Source organism: Meriones unguiculatus, chromosome 3 (genome assembly GCF_030254825.1).
Source record: "Meriones unguiculatus strain TT.TT164.6M chromosome 3, Bangor_MerUng_6.1, whole genome shotgun sequence".
NCBI classification, from domain to species: Eukaryota; Metazoa; Chordata; class Mammalia; order Rodentia; family Muridae; genus Meriones; species Meriones unguiculatus.
The window spans coordinates 140,992,033-141,010,219 of record NC_083351.1 but is presented as its reverse complement, the minus strand read 5'-3'; the positions used below and the strand labels follow the sequence as shown (position 1 = coordinate 141,010,219).

Genomic DNA, 18,187 nt, shown 5'->3' with positions numbered 1-18,187 from the left:
AGGCCTCTATTTAAAAAAAAAAAACAATTTAGTGCCGCCTTGTGATTCTATTTTCTCCACATAACTTTAATGTCCACAGTGTCTACTCTAACCAGTTAATTTGGCACTTTTGTATATCTCAAATAAAACCTCTAGACAAGGTTTTATTCCTTGACCTCTCCTTGCTCCACAGGGACAGTTTTCTATAAAGGCCGGGGACCTGAGCCCTGTCCCTTTAAACAGTCTCTAACTTTTTCTGTGGCTGAGGTTCCAGAGGCAACTAGAGGCAAGATCTAAAGTTGGGCAGAGTGAATGGAATTTTATGTAAGAAGTGGGAAATAGTAAGAGCTGGAGAGGACAGGGTCTCCACAAGGAGAGCAACAGAACAAGAAAATTTGAACACAGGGAACTTCCCAGAGACTCAAACTCCAACCAAGGACTATTCATAGAGATAACCTAGAACCCCTGCACAGATGTAGCCCATGGCAGCTTAGTGTCCAAGTGGGTTACATAGTAATGGGAAGAGGGACTGCCTCTGACATAATCTGACTGGCCTGCTCTTTGATCACTTCCCCCTGAGCGGGGAGCAGCCTTACCAGGCCACAGTAGAGGACAATGCAGCCACTTTTGATAAGAACTGATAGACTAAGATCAGAAAGGAGAGGAGAACCTCCCCTATCAGTGGACTTGGGGAGTGGCATGCATGCAGAAAGGGGAGGGAGGGTGGGATCGGGAGGGGAGGAGGGAGGGGCTTATAGGGGGATACAAAATGAATAAAGTGTAATTAATAAAAAAATTTAAAAAAAAAGAAAGAAGAAAAAAAAAAAAAAACAAACGTCTTTTGAATGTAGCTTCCTGTCCCCTTTCAGGCTTTCCCCAAGATCTACTTTGGGCAAACTGCACCGCAGCTGTGGAGAAGCTGTGTGCCACTGAGGAGTAAATCTATCCCATCACAATGTTGCTGCTCACCAGATCACAGCAGTGTTTTGCCTGTCAATCTCATATCCTCCTTCTGTCAGGGATGTGAAATATTGCCACTGCGGGGTTTGAGAGCAATAACCAGGACTCAGTTTTACAGTCTGCTTAGCTTCCGTGCAGTCAGTCAAGCACAGGCTGAATTGCTTCTCAGGGGCTGGAGGTTCTGTCTCCTGGATAACTAATTAGGTCTAGAATGCCTATCAGAACTTGGGAATGGAATCTGACTACATAGAGCTAAGGTTCTAAACTAGGCCGACACCCTCAACACAAACGTGGAAAAAGCATGATGTGAAAACAGTTTTTTTTTTTTTTTAAATAAAGCTCCCTTCTCTGCCTAAATATCATTATAGTTGTCATCAGTAGAAATGACATTGGTGGGTTCTACACCTTGAGTGAAGCTCCTCTCTGTGATGTGGGACTTGGCTGACAACAAGCGGCATTCACCCGTCCGGTGATGGCCTGGTCTCTGTCAGGCCACACAACGCCTTTGTGCAGCTGATGTTGGAATGACTATTAAGTTCTTCTCCTTAGAAGACCAATCATTCAGACCCGAGAAGAATATTATTCTGAAAAACCTTCAGCCTTGTATATCAAGTGTAGGATAAGCCAGTTTCCTGCTTAGAGGAAAGCCAGTTTTGGAACAGAGTTTGTAAGGTCACAGATGGAGTGGTTAAGATTCTTCTCATACCGGGATGTGAGGTGCTGAGTGGGGAAGAGACCTCTTTGCGGGAAGAAAAGCAAGCAGCAGGCAGAGGAAACCAGGTCTGCTTTTATACCCTTGACCCCTTGCTACGTCTCGGAACTTGAACAAAACCCCAATGTTTGGGTCTTAAGCATCGCACAGTTTATATGACTCGAACCTGTTAGGAACTTGGGCTCCTGAATCTATAATTAGCGGTTTAGGATTTATTTTCTTGGCTTGGCGGGGGAGGGGGGGAGGGCAACATGATTATAGGAATGACTATTTCATTGTTTACACTAAGCCCCAGTGCATTAGGAGTTAAACTGCAAACCTCATGACACCCCCCCCCCTTAAAAACAAACAAACAAACTCCATAGTTCAGAAGGGGTACCAATGTCAAAATCGTAAGAGTGACTTGAGCATGCCCAGTTGTGAAAAAACGAGCAGCAAAGCTGAAGCATCAGCTAAACATCAGCATCATGCTTAAGCTGCTTTCCCCTTCGCTTTCCCTGCACAGAACGCATGTTCTGCCCTGTGGCCCCACGTGCTCTGCCGTGGAGTGGGCTCACTGTGCAGCTCACTGCAGCAGCCGTTGCATGCCAATTAGTGATAAGTACTACAAGCATGCAGTTTAGGCTAGCGATTAATGTGATCCTACGAACGCCACGCCACTTACTCTGGGTCATCTGACACAGGAGTCCTCGGACCGTATCTACAAGACCAAATAGAAAATTAGAGAGAGGGCTGGCAGACAGCGGATGCAGTGACCAACCTAGAAAAACAGACTGCGGGAGAAATCAAGTCATGTGGACCAACCCTTTTCACTGGTCATGCTGAAAGAGAAACGTCATTACACGATTAGCAATATTCATTAGCTACTAAAAAAATAAAGAATAAAAAAATAAATCAAAGCTTTGCTATTTCCAAAGGGTATAAGGTTTGTGTTTAAATCCAGAAGAGAAATCAAATAATCCCATGCTGCCCACAAAGAAAACTCTGTTCCGTATAAACACAGGATTGGGTGTAGCCCATGATGTTTGGAAAAGGCAGCTTAAAACCCAAGTATGCCACGGTTATTCGCAAACAGTTAAACTGCTCATGCCTCTGTGTTGGTGGTAATGGCTGTAACGGACATGCAACACACACGCGCTCGCTGAGCTGTCCTGATGTGTTAATGCATTTGCACAGACAACATCAAAGACGGTTTCTACGGTCTTCTAAGAGCAAACCAGAACTTCAGCCAGAACCCCAATCAGTTCCTTCCGCCTGCATTTGACAAAAACCACAATTCCTAGAAAACGGGTAGTCATAATCAAAACCAGACTCCGAGGCTGTCCCACAGCTGGAAAAACCAAAGTTTCTCCTGGTCTTTTCTATTCTTCTGATCATTCTGGTTTATAAGGCTGTAGCCTCTGCAATACGATTACGTAAGGCCCAAACGTATCCACATATCAGAGAAGGTTTGAAGGTGAGAACGTCACCACTTGGTAGCTCACCTGACTATCTGAACAGCTTCCAGGAAAGAGCAGCCCTTCAGCCAGGGTGAGAGCTTAGGGGCACTTCATTTTCTGCCCTTAAAAGGCTTCTCACTTCCGTGTTCTGAAGGCAGATAAAGAATTGCTGCCGTAAGGAGAACTTACCCTGCTTCTAGCTTCTCAGATAAACCACACCTTGTCAGCCAAACAGTCTCCTGTCAGGGTGATTTCTGAACATTTCTTCCTACGATTTTAGAGAAATTACACCAACAATGCATAAACACAAACACACAGACACATGCTTATTCCTTTCTTCAACGTTCGTCATCCTAGAATGTTCCACGTTCATTGATAACTTCTGTTTCATTCATAGGGAAAGCAATCATGTGTGGGTAAGACCCCAGATTTCTGTCACGATGGCCACAAGCAAGCCAACAATGGGGCTCCCCGCCTCTGCTAATGGAAGACTCATTGTGCTTTTCGAGGAGGGGGGTCACTTCCAGAAGGTGCTGGTTCAAGTAAGATTTCTCAGTGTGCCCCAAATGCCACTACTGCAAAGCAAGTGATGAGGGGAGTCTTCGCTTCCAGGAGAGAAAGCATGAGTGCTGTCATTTCTGAAGCCCGTATACCTGGGTTTTAGCTAGTAAAAAGACCTATTAGAATACACATATGCAAAGGTAGTGCTTGCTAAACCATCTCTGATAGAGAAGTTATTCTTGATGGATGAATAGTGGGAAAAGAGTTAACTAAGAATTGTATGGTTTTGTGTGGTTTTGAATATCATATCAAATTAGCCTTTTATTGAAGTGTGACCTAACAGACAGTGAACTCATGGTACATACAGCCTTGTCCTAGCTGACACTCTTCTTACGGTGTCAGTTTCAGAATATACCTGAATTTCAATTGTTTCTTCACAGAACCAATAACAACAGCATTCAAGGACAGCTACACTGATAACAGACTCCTACAAAATTCTAAGTCTCATGATGCAAAAAGTTTTTTTCTCCTTGTCATCCCTCAGCAGTGGCCAGAGGAGGCCATTGAGGCTGTTTTGGGACACTGGAGAGAACAGCAGTCTCTGAGGAGTTTCTTGTCCCTTTTCAATGCACTCATGGATCTAGGAGTTTCCTTTTAGACTGACTGGTTAGTTTTAAAAGATAAAACTGATTTTGCCAATGAGAGGAAGATAATTAGCACTTGATTTCAAGGGGTCTCTTTAGTTATCCAACAGGTCTGTTTTCTCTCTCTCTGAGATCCTTAAATGCAAAGTAGAAGAGCCAGTAGGTTGTAGGATACAAAGCTGACAACTGTGACAGCGTTGGAATGAGCAACCTACCAGAAAAGTTGATTAACACAGTCCCAATCTGAGGCCTGCAGTATCTGGAAGGGTAACGGAAGCAGGTCATATTTAACCTTGGGCGCTAACAGAGCATCTTTGAATACACGTTATCCACTGGCAGACTGGAGGGAGAATTTTGGTTTCTTTAAAAGCCGTTATGTGAATATAGTTTTATTTTAATCCCAGGTGTAAGATATGAGGCTGCCTCAGATTGTCCATAGCAGCTAACTATGATTTGTCTCATGCCTTGGCAGGGGCACGATTCTACCAGCTGAAGATAATTTACATTTAGAATTCTGGGGTGCTCTGGAGAGGGTATAAAAATGCCAGAGCCCTGAGAGAGGCAGGCTGCTTGCTGCTTTTGCTTGTTGCTAATTGCTTTTGTTCTTTGCTGGATTGTTGATGGCTAATTGGAGATATCCTGCCAATGAAGATTGGACTTGCCCCAAAGAACTGGATGCCCCTAATCAGCAGGAAGTAGTCCAAAGAGATCTGCACTCCTTTCTCCCTCTATCATTCTTTCTCTCCTATCTAGTGTGTGTGTGTGTGTGGGGAGGGGCTGGAAGGACTAGGGGTGGTGTAGGGAGGTAGGAAAAAAAGAACCCAAAAAGTAGCCACGAGGACTAGCTACAGTGAATCCCTATATACTGAACTAATTTGAAGTGAGAGTAGAAAATGGACTTACCTTTCATTTAGGATGAGCACTCAGCCTTGTGTTTTTGCACATAGTAATTACTCAGTAAACATTTGTTAACAGGAAACACAAATTCTCAGAGTGTGTGTTGGCTCAATCAGGAAGCATGTCATGGGCAGGAAGATGCCTCAGCAGGTAAAGGGGGTTTACCACCAAGCCTGATGACGTGAGGTTTTCATAACTCATATGGTAGAAGAAAAGGTCTAACTCCTTCAGGCTGCTCTTTGACCTTTACTGGCACGTGGCCACTCCCCCCCTTTTTTTCTCCTTCCCTCTCCATCTCTCTCTCTCTCACACACACACATACACCAAACAATTAAAAAAGTTAATGGCTCTCTCCATTTACACTAACAACTCATCCTAATATGAACTGCAAATGAGCGGCAGATAGAAAGAGGTAGGAATTCAGCCCAGCTTTCGTGACGCCTCTTGTGACTTCCCCTTGAAGGGGAACAGTAGTCTTTTCCACTCAGAGCTAAGTTTCAAGTCTTGGTGCTTTAATTCTGGGCTGTGTACTGAAGTTGGGCTTCTCGACTGCAAAGGTTGTGTGTGGAAAACAGGAATGCACCCCAAATGCATGCAGTGTCCAGCCTACAGGCCCTGCCTCCTTCCTTTCACTCTGGTTTGCTCTACAGCAGCCCACGGATCCAGAGTAAAGCAGGAGGTTGGGGCATCTGGAAGATGAGTTGACAACGGAAGACAAGGTTGAACACTCAGTCCCCCTTTCCTTAACCAGCCTCAACCTGGGAACCAGGTGGGATTCGATCACTTAAGTTTTCCCCCTTTTGTGAAATGAGCAAATATCCACTCTGAACCTACCTTGATTTCTCCAGAAGTGAGCTAGAGAGGGAGCAGACACACACTGGAGAGGATATAGCATACTATAACCTAAGGCTCTTGTCCCTGAGCCTAGGCATCAGGGTAACAGAACTCTACTGCTGTTATTATCCAGAATGACAAAACGGTCAAACTCAGCTGATAAAGATGGCTGGGGTACTAATTGTAAAAATTCTGGGATTAGTTAATGCTCTTCCTAGCCCCCACTGTGTCCCTGTCCCAGTGCCATCAAGGGCTTTTAAGAAGCAGAATTGTAGTACTTTCTGTTTCACAGTCACCTTAAGAGATAGGCAAAGCACATCTCTCTCATCACCCAACATTGGGTAGGTACCCTACACTTAAAAAACATGTACCATTAATCAGCAAGCGCAGCTTCCACACATAGGACCCTGAAATGCCAGGATCTTAAATCAAGTCAGGAAGTGAGATAGAAATCCTGCCACCAGAGGGCACTGAGGTTGGCTAATGTTGGAAAACTTCCCAAGTTTTAGAAATGTCATTTGTCTTCTTTGGCCTGAAATCCATAAAATTGAGTAGGTTGGAAAGAAGTCTGACTCCTTTGCCGAAGGCTCCTCTGTGATCCAGGAAGAAAGAAGCGTCTTTCATTTATTTCCCACGGGGTGAAGATCAGAGAGAATGGTTAATGGGTAAACTCATTATTGAACTACTGTTTTCATACCTGCTTACATGCAAAGGAGAGAAACAGCCTGTATTGATGGGGCCAGTGTCAATCATTCCATTTCTTTTAGCAGAAGCAGGTAAGTGGCTTTGATACACCACGATGCATTAGTAATACACTCAAAGCATGTGCCAAGGCCCTGACTGGAAAACTAAGTCACAAGGGCACCAGATAACCTGACCTCTGATCATTCCTGGGTATACCCCTGGCAGATTCTTATACTTCCTGCTGCTGTACAAAAGAAACTGATTTGGATCTGGGACATCTAGGGAACATCCCAGTTCTCCTGGTCATCATACTATCTTTTCATCAATCAGCCATCTTGTTCTGGACTTTCAGTCCACAGCCACTACAGGAAGGAGCTGTTTTCTTTTCCAACTTTACTTCTATTCCCAAAGGCTCCTACTCAGAGGCCAGAGGAAAGCTCTAGGGCAACATTTGCTCCAATCAGTTAAAGACCATTTACTACCAAAGGACTTTAGCAGTGTCACTCACTGACAATCAAGGCAGAAGCGCATGGAGATGAGCAGCTGCTTAGGAAATCCCCCTTTTAATTCGGCGAGGCCTCTGACACACAGCTGGTACTTGGAAATGGCTCCCGTTCTACTTTTCACAGTTGGCGAGGAGGGAATCAGGCCAGTCCCCATCTGCATGCAAAGGCTAAAATCTCCATCAGAGTGGGGTCCTGAAGCACAAAACTCTGATCCAATGGGGAGCACATCCCTTTAAGGGACTTTACTCCCCCCGACTTGGTCAGCAAAGGGCACACAGGGATGCTCAGTTCTTATCTAAGCACACACCAGCCACACAGAGCAGAGGCAGTACAATGTGTAATGCAGGCAGGAGGCTCACAGGGGTCCGCTGCATTCCTCTGGTCCTTTTACTCTTGGCAGCATCTCAGGCTGTTTTTCAATAAGTTCTTCGTTTTGTTCTCTGCCATCCTGTGGCAGCTGCGTGGGTGTAACTAGAGCCAGAGAGGACAGTTTTGTTATGGGGGAGAAAGACCTCACCAAAAGCCTGCTTGCCTGCTAGCCATCACCTCCTAGGAAGCAGGACTCGTGGTGCCTCACCTTCCTCTGTCTTTGGGTTGTCACTTTGAATGCAGACCTGCTCTTCCTGAGACTCCAGCACTGGCGCCAGCCATGGAGCCTTTTTGAGACAGTCATCTGTGCCAGTACGTGCTATCCTAGTGTTAATCAGGTAGCATGGGTGGCAGGAGGCAAGAGGGAGAGAGTTATGAAAGGAAACTGAAAGACTAAGAAAGAGCCTCAGCTGTCATTCATGGGCCAGTTAGGATGGTAGAATGTAAGTTCTCCAAAGGCCTGAAACACACCAACAGGGCCTGGTGTGACCTAGTCACTGCAGACTGAGTGATAGCCCATGCACACCAAAAGGACTCAAGGCTGTGCTTCTCATGAGTTTCCCGCCTCATGCTTGTCTCAGACTCTGAAGCCCTGAAGCCTCACCATGTGTTCCGAACACATTTATATGTACAGCTTTTCCTCTTTTATGGTATCAACCAGTCTGGAGCTCAACAGACTGCCCTAAAGGTCATGGACCACTGCCCACCATCTTTGGCTCTCAAGGACAGAGTATTGGAGGAATGCTGTGCTTTCTTTCCCCATGAAGAACTTCATACAGCAGGTGGGATGTAGGTTCGAGGACAAGCAGGATACATAGAAATGCTCTACTTCTGCCTAAGAGAAGGGAGACCAGATGATGGACCCGGCTCCCTGGAATAGGGCTCCGGATGGATGGCTTCCATGGAAGAGGGGGTTGGCACAGGCTAATGAGATGCGTCCCTAGTCTGAGCAGTGATGGCTCCAAGAAATCCTTACTTGAGAGACTCAAGAGTAATCTCGTTGCAGTCGTGATTCGCTGGAGGCTTTGAAAGCTGAGGGGAAAGGGGAACCCCCTTTTATGGGTCTACTTAGATGTCCAAAACCGAGTTCATGATGCTCATGGGTACCTCATAACTATGGGACAGGAGAGGGGGATGTTATTACAAGAGCTGAGTTTTGTGTGTTTAGAAGACATATGAGTGGTAACTTATGACATTCCATCTAACTCTTTCAGGTGGTTCAACCAAAAGATGGCGCTCAGTGGTTAGGCCAAAAGAGATGTCTGTGGAGATAACAAGCCTTCTTAAGCACTCTTCCCATGACAACAGACTGGAAATAGACACCTGCCATTTCCCCCCCCAACACACACACACATGCTTCCCCAGATGAACCCCCCAACACTGTTTTTCTGCTGTCCTTTGGAAGAGCCTATCAAATTTATTTCATCTCTAGAGGTTCGTGTAATGTCCTCAGACTCTTGGTGTTTTATTGGTTGGTTGCCTTTTGTTTTATTTCATTTTAGTTTGGTTTTGAGGCTGGGGATCTAGCACATGCTCAGCCTATGCTCCACCACAGCCAACTTTAAAAACAGCATCTGATTCCCATGCACACCTCCTTGCACAGGAGGCAAAAATACCTGCAGTCGTTCTGCGGGCCAAGCATTTGGTCTTCCTTTAAGCCAAAAGTGGCAGTAGAGGGAGGTGACACAGAGGACGTTTGGCTCTGGCTGCTGTGACTGACAACCTCCGAATCGTCCCTAGGCCCCATCTTGCCAATGCTGAGCCGCTTCCAAGTCTGTTGGTCTATCTCTGTCACAGGCCCAAAGTGCACAAACTTTTGCCTGGGGCTGGATGCTTTCTTATAGGCCCTTGCTTTACGGCTGGCAAAGTCATCCCGAATGGCAATTTCTGCATTGATTTCTGGTGAGGGCTCAGGGGCACAGGTGTTCTGAGCATCTCCATCCCTGGTCAAAACCAGAAGTCAGTGCCAGGGGATTCCAAGGCAAGTACAAATCAAGATGAGGTTGAAAAGACACTAGATAGGAGAAAAACACTACCACTGTGAGAACACATGGGCTTCCCATCAATGACTCAACTGAAGAAATGATCACTGTTCTTGCCTTGGTGAACAGTGCTTTGAATTTCTATTGCCCTCATCAATTCCAACACAAAAGTTGATAGCATAAGAAAATGGTAGGCACACTGAAATGGTTAGCTATGCAAAAATCAAGTTGAAATTCTTTATAGTAAGCAAGTTAGGAACATAAATAACCACTTGCAGAAAGTCAGCTGGGTAAAAAGAAGTTTTCTGCTAACGTGGCTTTTAGTATTAAGGCTTTCTCTCTCAGAACGTGCTCACTTCCAGACGCTCTGTGTTTTGAGAGATACTCTCCCCAGCCATCAAGATAGAAAATGAAACATTCGATTCTCTGAATGTTAAATCCTACCACCGTTAAACCATGACACACCTCGCCTTTTCTGACACTTTCAATCTCTCCCATGTCTCCAGGTCGGCTTCTGTAATACCAGAGAGTTTGATGAAGCTCGGAGCCTCTCGGTGAGAGGTACCTCTGCCCTGAATTCTCCTCTGGGCCAGGTCGTCCTTCTGAAGATCTGGTGCCTTCCTAAAATTTGCTTCCACTGGTTCACTCTCCTGAGTTCGCGTGACACAGGGCACTGTTGTGTTCGCCTCTTCTGGTTGGCCCTGATCTCTGTTGAATTGATTCAGGCCCCCACATCATTGGAAAAGTCAAGTTCAAGGAATGGGAGCAGACAAACAGAATGTCAGACATGGAAACTCAGAGGCCAGGGGCAGAATGAAATGACAGGAACTTCCTTTCCTTCCTCAGAATCATGGGATTGATAAGAGCAGTGGACACCCTTGCAGGATGGGACCTGGGGTCTTGCACATGCTCAGCAAGTGCTCTACTGCTGAGCTACATCTCTAGCCCTCTGTGCTACCCTTTTAATACTGTAATAAGGGAGCTTTTTCTTTTTCTTCCGTGGAGGACAGTCTCTAACTTATCTAGGAAGGAAAGCCAGGGCTGGCTGAAAGACACACTGCTGAGAACGGTAATGAGGTCTCAGTTCAACAGTAAAGATGCCCGATTCCCACACTATTCAAGTCACTATAATGAATCTGAGTTTCCTGACTGAATCTCTCAGCGCTCCCCGACCCCCTTAGGATGCTTTTCACTGCATGAGTAAATGTCAGTAATGAGCTTGGCATGATCCAGACTCAAGGATTATCTTGGAGATAGCTGAAACACCTCCACTGTAAACCCCCAGTGGCCAAAGAGTACATTTACATGGCTTCTGAACAGAAAGCTCAATGTTCAGTCCCACTCCCTGTTTCATAGCATTAATCTTGGAAAGCCACCGTATGCATAAACCACAGAGAGTAGGTGGGCATTCTTTTCTCTGAGTATTAACTATTGACCTTTATGGATGCTGAACTGATAGCCCAGTTGTTCTGCTGACTTAAGTGCAGGCTAACAAATGTAATTAAAACTAAGGCTATGTCAACCATAAACATTCTACCCATTAAAAGTGTGTGTTTGCCAAGCACGATAGTACACATCTACCTGTCATGCTGGCAGTTGGAAGATAGAGACAGGAGGAGCAGGAGTTCAAGGCCAGCCTCAGCTTGCAAGTTCCAGGTCTGCCTGGGCTACATAAAACCCAAAGTAAAGCAGAACACAGATAACGACAAATGCTAACTGTTTACTACGTTCAATAATTTTGCCTGATGATTGACTTTTGCTTGTTTGTTTTTGAGACAGGGTTTCTCTGTGTAGGCTTGGATGCCTGCAAAGATTGATTTTTAACTCAATGAAGTGTAAGAGAGATAATGATATTCTTAGTTCCACATTCTTCAACTCTCTAAAATGATGGGCAGGAAAATAGTGTAGATGTGAACTCCAATTTTGATATAAGAAAAACCTACAAGCCGATACACTCGGCAGGGTGAAACCCTGTAAGTAGACACCTTGACTGTTGCCATACCTCTCTTCACACAAAAATCACTGTTCAAATCCCACATGACGACAATCTTTCTTCCTCGGTTCATGCCAACATGTATGAGCTGAGCACCTCTGAGTTAAAATGCTTTAGATCACCAGTGCCTGGGATTCCAGTTTTTTTAAATTTTAGAATATTTTGCACATATATAATGAAATAGTTTGGGGATGAGAATCAAGTCTAAGCATCCTATAGACATGGCCTAAAGGTGATTTGTATACAGTATTTTTAGTGCACCTGCATTTTGACTGTGACCTGTCAGATGAGGTCAGGTGTGGGATTTTCCGAGTGTAGTAGGATGTCAGTCCTTAAACGTTTTTGGATTTTGGACCATTTGAACTAAGACAATGGGAGAAAAACGGGAGTGAGAAATTCACTTGAGAATGACTTCAGTGATAGTACACGTGGAAGTGCCTCATGTGTCTGAAAAGGTGTCTGTGCATCGTGTGATGCGTGTGTTCGTATGTGTGAATGCATTTGTTCATGTGCTGTGACATGCATGTGGGGGTCAGAGGATGACTTCAGTGTTTGAACCTCACCTTATCCCTTGTTTGAGAAAGGCTTTCTCTGATTTACTGCTATAAGCCAGGCTAGCTGCCTTGCAAACTTCTGACAATTGTCCTGGGTCCACCTTCCATTGCCTGATAGATAGGGGTGCACTAGGAACTGACAGGTATGCTACTGTATCTGGGATTTTATGGGTTCTGAGAATTTGAACTCCAGTCCTCAAACTTGCATGACAATCAACCATCTACCCAGTAAACGCTGTGCTTTTGATGAGAAATATCCACCATTATTTATCTTGCTTCTGTGAGAGAAGAAAGAATTAAACCTTGTCCTTCTCCTTCCATCTAAAACTTGCAAATTCAAGTGACTAATAGAACGATAACAGCTGTTTTCTGTTCCCTTTGAATGGAGTGGAGTGCCCTTGTGTGTTGCTTGCTCTCTAAAAGGCGGCTGGACACGACTAGTTGGCTAGGGATACAAATTTACAACACCAGGGGCTGGGAAGAGAGGGATGGGGTCCACGAACAGATCATTTTTGCTTAATTATGGTCCTTCTCACACAGACACACACAGAGCGCACACCTTTTATATGCTAGGGTTTTCTTGTCTGGTGCTCCCTTTGAGAGCTGTTTGCAGCCACCTGTCTTCTCTCTGTCTTTTTTCGGGTAAGGCCCATACAGGAGTTGATTAAGTGGTACTACTGGTTTGTTTTGGTTCATCCTTGACCTCCTTGCAGCAAAGTCATCTTTCTCAAGGTCAGGCAGTCGGCATGCAGCTTCATCTTCTGACTCCGAATCTTTGCAATGTTGGTGGGCCAGGAAAGGGTTTTCTTTCCGAAGGATTATGTCACGGATAGCTTCTTTCTCTTTACTCAACTGCTTTTGACTAGTAGAGCAAAATCAAACGGAACCCCACATGTGATCACATCTAAACACTGTTAACCCCCCCCCCCGCCACCAGGCAATTATACTGTTATTGAAAAGTCCTGTCAATACTGTTAGTTCAAAGGGCATCACCTTTTAATTTTAGTACAGAGTTGCAGCGCAGTTAGGATAGGCTTACAACCTTGAATCCAGCCAGATACAGACAACACTAATATATACTTTGCAGGGCTCCATGAACAGCCATAAAAGCGAGATCCTAAATGGCTCGAAAAGTGACAAACAAGGTTCTTTTGTTAAATACGGTGTGTGTGGGGGGGGGGGGAGTAGGGAGCTCTTTAGTACTACTTTTATCACCACATCTGTAATACACACAATAGGAACCCAGTTTAGTGTTGGCTGACAGGGCAAAAGAATGAGCCCAAGAGATGAATCCAGAAGAAAACACATGAATGAAGCCATGTGCTAGAACACAGGACATGTACCCACTATAAGCCTAAGGAGAGTCTTTCTGCAACAAACTAAGCTGACCGGAGACATGTGGAAAGTTTAAAAGCACTCAGAGGATGACACACGCAGATCAAGGCCCGCATTCTCCCATCAGCACCTGCTTCCTCTCCTCCACTCCCTAAGCTCCACCTCCTAGCTCTGCTTCCTTTGTATTGGTAGAAGAGCAACACAGCAACACAGGTAAAGGTGGTTTGCCAAATTATTGCTACAGATGATTTTCATTTTCAAAGGAGTCTTGAAGGTCCCGTAAAAACCGAAGCTTTACGTTGCTAAAGGCAGTTTAATGGTGACACATCAAACATTTGATTATAAGCCTTAGGACTTGATGTATATTTTTTTCCCTTTGTTCTGGGCTAGTGGACAAGATAGCAATTGTGCTTATGTGGCATTAAAAGAGAATCCCATCCCTCCATCTAAGACCAGTTTTATTTTTAAGTCACAACATGTGTTGAACCTTTATCCCCCCATTGTAGTCTCAGTCCCTAAAGGTGACAAACAAATAAAGATAATTTGATTTCTGCAATAGATTATCTACTTTGTATAAGCTTTTGGAAAGATGATTAAAAGTTCTTGAGCTGAGGACACGGCAGACAAGCAAATAAAAATAATTTGATTTCTAAAAAAAGTATATACCTTTTATGAATAGGCTTTCTGAAAGTTGACTTAAAGTTCTTGAACTGAGGACACAGCTTAGTGGCAAAGCACTTGTCTAACAAGCACATAAACTGAAGTTCAGTCAGTTGTACTGCAGCACCCACAAGGTGTTCAAGGTCGGGTAAGATGGCTCAGGAGGTAAGGGAGCTTGCTGCCCAGTGACAAACATTTGATTCCTGGAAACCATGTGGTGGAAGGAAAGAACTGATTGCCACAAATTGTTCTCTGACCTTCACATGCATACTTTAGCATACTTGCATAAACACAAACAAAGGACAAACTCATTCAAGAATGAAGACAAGAGGAATTAACCTGGCTGAGGACGGAACCAACAATCAGGCAGTCTAATTGGTTGACCAGTTGGTCCACTGGCTGTTACTTGGCACCATACTGTTCCAAAGGAGGTTTCTTTAGTGACAGCAGATCTCCTGTCTGAGATTTGAAAAATCAAAATATGCTTGGTCATATTCATAAAACCTTCTCACTATTAGTCATTGTTCTCGATTTAAAACTCAAGATTTTTTAAAAAAATGTGCATGTGATGTTTTACTTCTCCATAAAATTATTACTTAAAATATTAAATCCTGCCTTTGAGTTGCACACTCAACTCTTAGTCTTCTGCCTGGTCCCTCCCTAAATTGAGTTCAGTTTCCTCCCTTGAATCCTCAGTCAGCATGTCTGGCAATGTCTGGCAAATATCAACTTGGATTGGTCCACTATGGCTATGAAGAACGGTTAGTAGAAAATGACAGGCCGCTGAACACTTCAGTAACTATGCAAAAACAAACTGATTATAATGATGCTGGCCCAGTGGATCGCGAGCCTACACGACGTACTAGAATTCTTCCTAAGTAGTAATTCTAAAACTAAAACTGCCTGGCCTATGGTGTATATATACCCTCATCCTCATTTTTAGCAAGTAGAAAGTATGGCGAGGCCAAGAAATTTGCACAAGGTCAAAGAGAGCTAGTGCATAAATCGGAATACAAATCAAGGCAGGCTGGTTCCAGAGGTCCTGTTCTATGACAATGAATAGACCACTGTGCTACCGATTGGACAAACAACAATGTCAGGAACAGCTCTGAAAGCACAGAATCACTGAAGAAAAAAAACAACAACGCATTATCATTACTATGAGGTAGGAGAAAGGGAGGTAATTTGATTACTAAATAAAGGAATTTTTTTAGTTGTACTCAGAATAGAGTTGTGAATTACATCTCACAACAGCCTTCAGAGGATAACAGAATGCTAATCATGCCTCGCGATTTCGCTCAACATTTAATATTTTACAAAACTCCTTAGCTAGGAAGTACACACCTCACTCACATATTTCTTAGACCCCAGTGTGAGGCAGAACATCACTGTGAACCAAATCTAAGACTAAAACTCTTTCCACTTTCTGAGCAGGAGGTCTGGGCTTCATCTCTGAAAGAATTTGTTAAAATAAAAAGTATGCATGTATGCAAATGGCCCTGCCAATTTACAATGCCAATTTGAGCAGTGCGAATCTGGTACCTTATGCATCTTGCAAGCCCAGCTGGGCTGCAAATTCCCCTCGTGTTTCTCTTTAGGCTGACTGCCCAGTGTGGCAGGACTTGTTTCAAGGGATCTCAATTTAGATACGTGTGCTTCAAAGGAGAGACTGAATAAAGTTTCTCCATCAATGGCCACTTTAAGATACTCCCATCTCTGGAATATCTTTACTCCAACTGGAAAACTGTTACTATGAGTAATTTTTTGTTCACTGCGTGACTTCTGTAAATTTAGAGCTTTGTGGCCATCTCAGAGAGATAAAAAAAATGATATCAAATATTAGCTGGCACTGCTCACCATGAAATAAAAATGCACTGAAGGCAGATATGTAGAAAAACAGTCATAAGTATCTACTTACCAAACATATTTCAATGATTTTTGTATTATTTAGTCTTTAAAGGCAGCCTACCGTTAAACTCTGATACATTTCTTTTTTTTCCCAATAACTACAAGTGTGAACAGCTAGTATATAAACTGATGATGAGAATTCTAGAAGCCAGGAATTATGAGGTCCATTTTGCAAAATATTATGTTCTCTAGTTCAAATTTTCTGAACTTAGCTGACTTAATTTAAGTCTGCATAAGCAGCAGAGCCAGCATGTTCACATTTACATTTACTGGCAGGTTTGGCAACTGCTGGGTGGACCTTGTTTACTAAAAGGAATATAATCCATGTGTAATCTGAAATGCAGAGTCCTATTGGGGCCCAAGGGTCCAGGTTTGCAACCTCAGCTACTTGGGAGGCTGAATCAGGAAGATCACAAGTTCAAGACCTACTTTGACTACAGAGAAATGCAAAGCCCAGCTTATAACCTGGCAACCCTGTCAGCCTCATGTAAAAAAAAAAAAAAGCGCTATTGTGATAGGAGAGATTATGGACAGAAAGCATGGGATAGGGCAGAGGAAATGCTTGTCTCAGAGTTTCTAAGGTTTATATTTCAATGCACATGAGATGATGATTAAGACTAAGGAAGAGAAGAGGCAGGAAGATAGCTCTGTAGGTGAGCCCTAGCTGTGAAGGCAGGAGGACCTGACTTTAAATTGGCAGTACCTACTTAAAGGGGAGTGGCTGCACACTCTCCTTTAAGAGAGTGCTGCCCGTAACCTCAGTGCTGGGGGAGGAGCTAGACAAGGGCATCACTGGGGCTTCCTGGCTACTAGCCTAACTCCAGATTCAGTCAGAAACCCTGCTGCAAGGGAAGAAGGCAGCGAATGATAGAGCAACATACAGGGTGTCCTCCACATGCTCAAAACCACAAGCATGCACATGTGAAACACACACACACACACACACACACACACACACACACACACTAAATAAACTAAGGAAGAGCTTGCATTCTCTTTCACCCCCTTTTACTTGGCAATGAACAGCCAGCTTGGCTTGGCAGTGAGTTTGTTCTATTGAAAGAAACTGAGCTCTCCAGAAAGGCCTGTTCGTTCTCTTGGGAATGTCATAGGCAACAGCAGAAACCTCCCTGTTCCCCTGTCTCTGGGCACAGCAGATACAGCCAGAGTCACAAAGGTCAGGCCTGTGTCTGTCTGGTCCCCAGACTGGGGGACCCATGCAGAAAGAAGCAGGGAGCCAGCATCTGGTACAGAGAGACGTGGAGGAATATGTGTCTGGCAACTGGGCCACGTCTGCTCTTCCTATGAAGACTTCTAAAATGTCCATTGTTCCCCGGAGAGTTGTCTCCTCTCTGTCATTAATTACTATGTGGTTGAGAACATTCACAGACTAGCAGAAATCCTGAGTGATGAAACACATGCAAATAATTAGAAAAGAAGTACAGTCACGTGAAACCTATAATTCAGTTAAAAAAATTTACTTCTCCAATGGGAAACACCAAATAAGAGAACTCAACTCTCTATGGTATTTTAATTTAGGGGGAAGTGAATCTTGGTTCTTATTTTACCCTCTTTAAAAAAAAAAAAAAAAGAAATCTGGCTTCTTTTGCAGAGTCTTATGGGGGAGGGTTAATTAAGTTAACATGGTCATAAAATAAAATACAAGAAAAAGCAGTTTATATACTTTTAAAAAACTTTGATGGAAATATTAACTGCCACACATTTATTGAGAAGTCCTACTTTGTTCCTTGATGCTAAGATACTTCTTGGTTTATTTTTTCACAAGTAGTTTGGTCCTAGAGGCTTCTATCAGCATGTAAAAAATGGAATGGCATGTATCTTTGCTCTGTGTATATACCGGCTTAAAGTAATTCAAGGAGGTGCCTGAGGATCCTTGGGAAAGAAACAAAAAAGTGGTCTAGCTATAAAGGCTGTCCCTCCTATCCTGTGCATTCCCCTTTCTTGTACAGACATGCCTGACAAAGAGTTTCCCAATTGAGAAAAAGCCCCCAGAAGTATCTTTAGCTTCTTGCTGGGTCCAAAAATGTGATGGCCAGAATCCATCTGGATATCAAAACAAGAGCTGCGGGGTCAAATGCTTTGAGAGACACTGGCATAGTTCAATGATTTATAATCTCACTTTCCACATAAGGAGCATAAACCCTACACTCCTTTTTCCATGATTTGCATTTCTTTCCAGTTAAGTAACTTTCTGCCACACTGAAAGCAG

General features: G+C 43.9%; 1 protein-coding gene across 24 annotated transcripts in view; it reads right to left on the bottom strand.

Annotated features, from left to right (window-relative positions):
* Positions 1–18,187, bottom strand: part of Limch1 (LIM and calponin homology domains 1) — a 313,519-nt gene that overhangs the window by 54,389 nt on the left and 240,943 nt on the right. For 15 of the 24 annotated variants that reach the window (XM_060380699.1, XM_060380683.1, XM_060380693.1 and 12 more), the window contains one exon: positions 2,316–2,351. The exons of 8 other annotated variants lie outside the window; for them this stretch is intronic. In XM_060380699.1, the coding sequence (XP_060236682.1) occupies positions 2,316–2,351 (36 nt within the window). Of the gene's footprint in view, positions 1–2,315; positions 2,352–7,515; positions 7,628–7,733; positions 7,850–9,141; positions 9,469–9,972; positions 10,216–12,613; positions 12,917–18,187 lie in introns of all 24 variants that reach the window. One more of the 24 variants, XM_060380706.1, reaches the window with a different exon arrangement.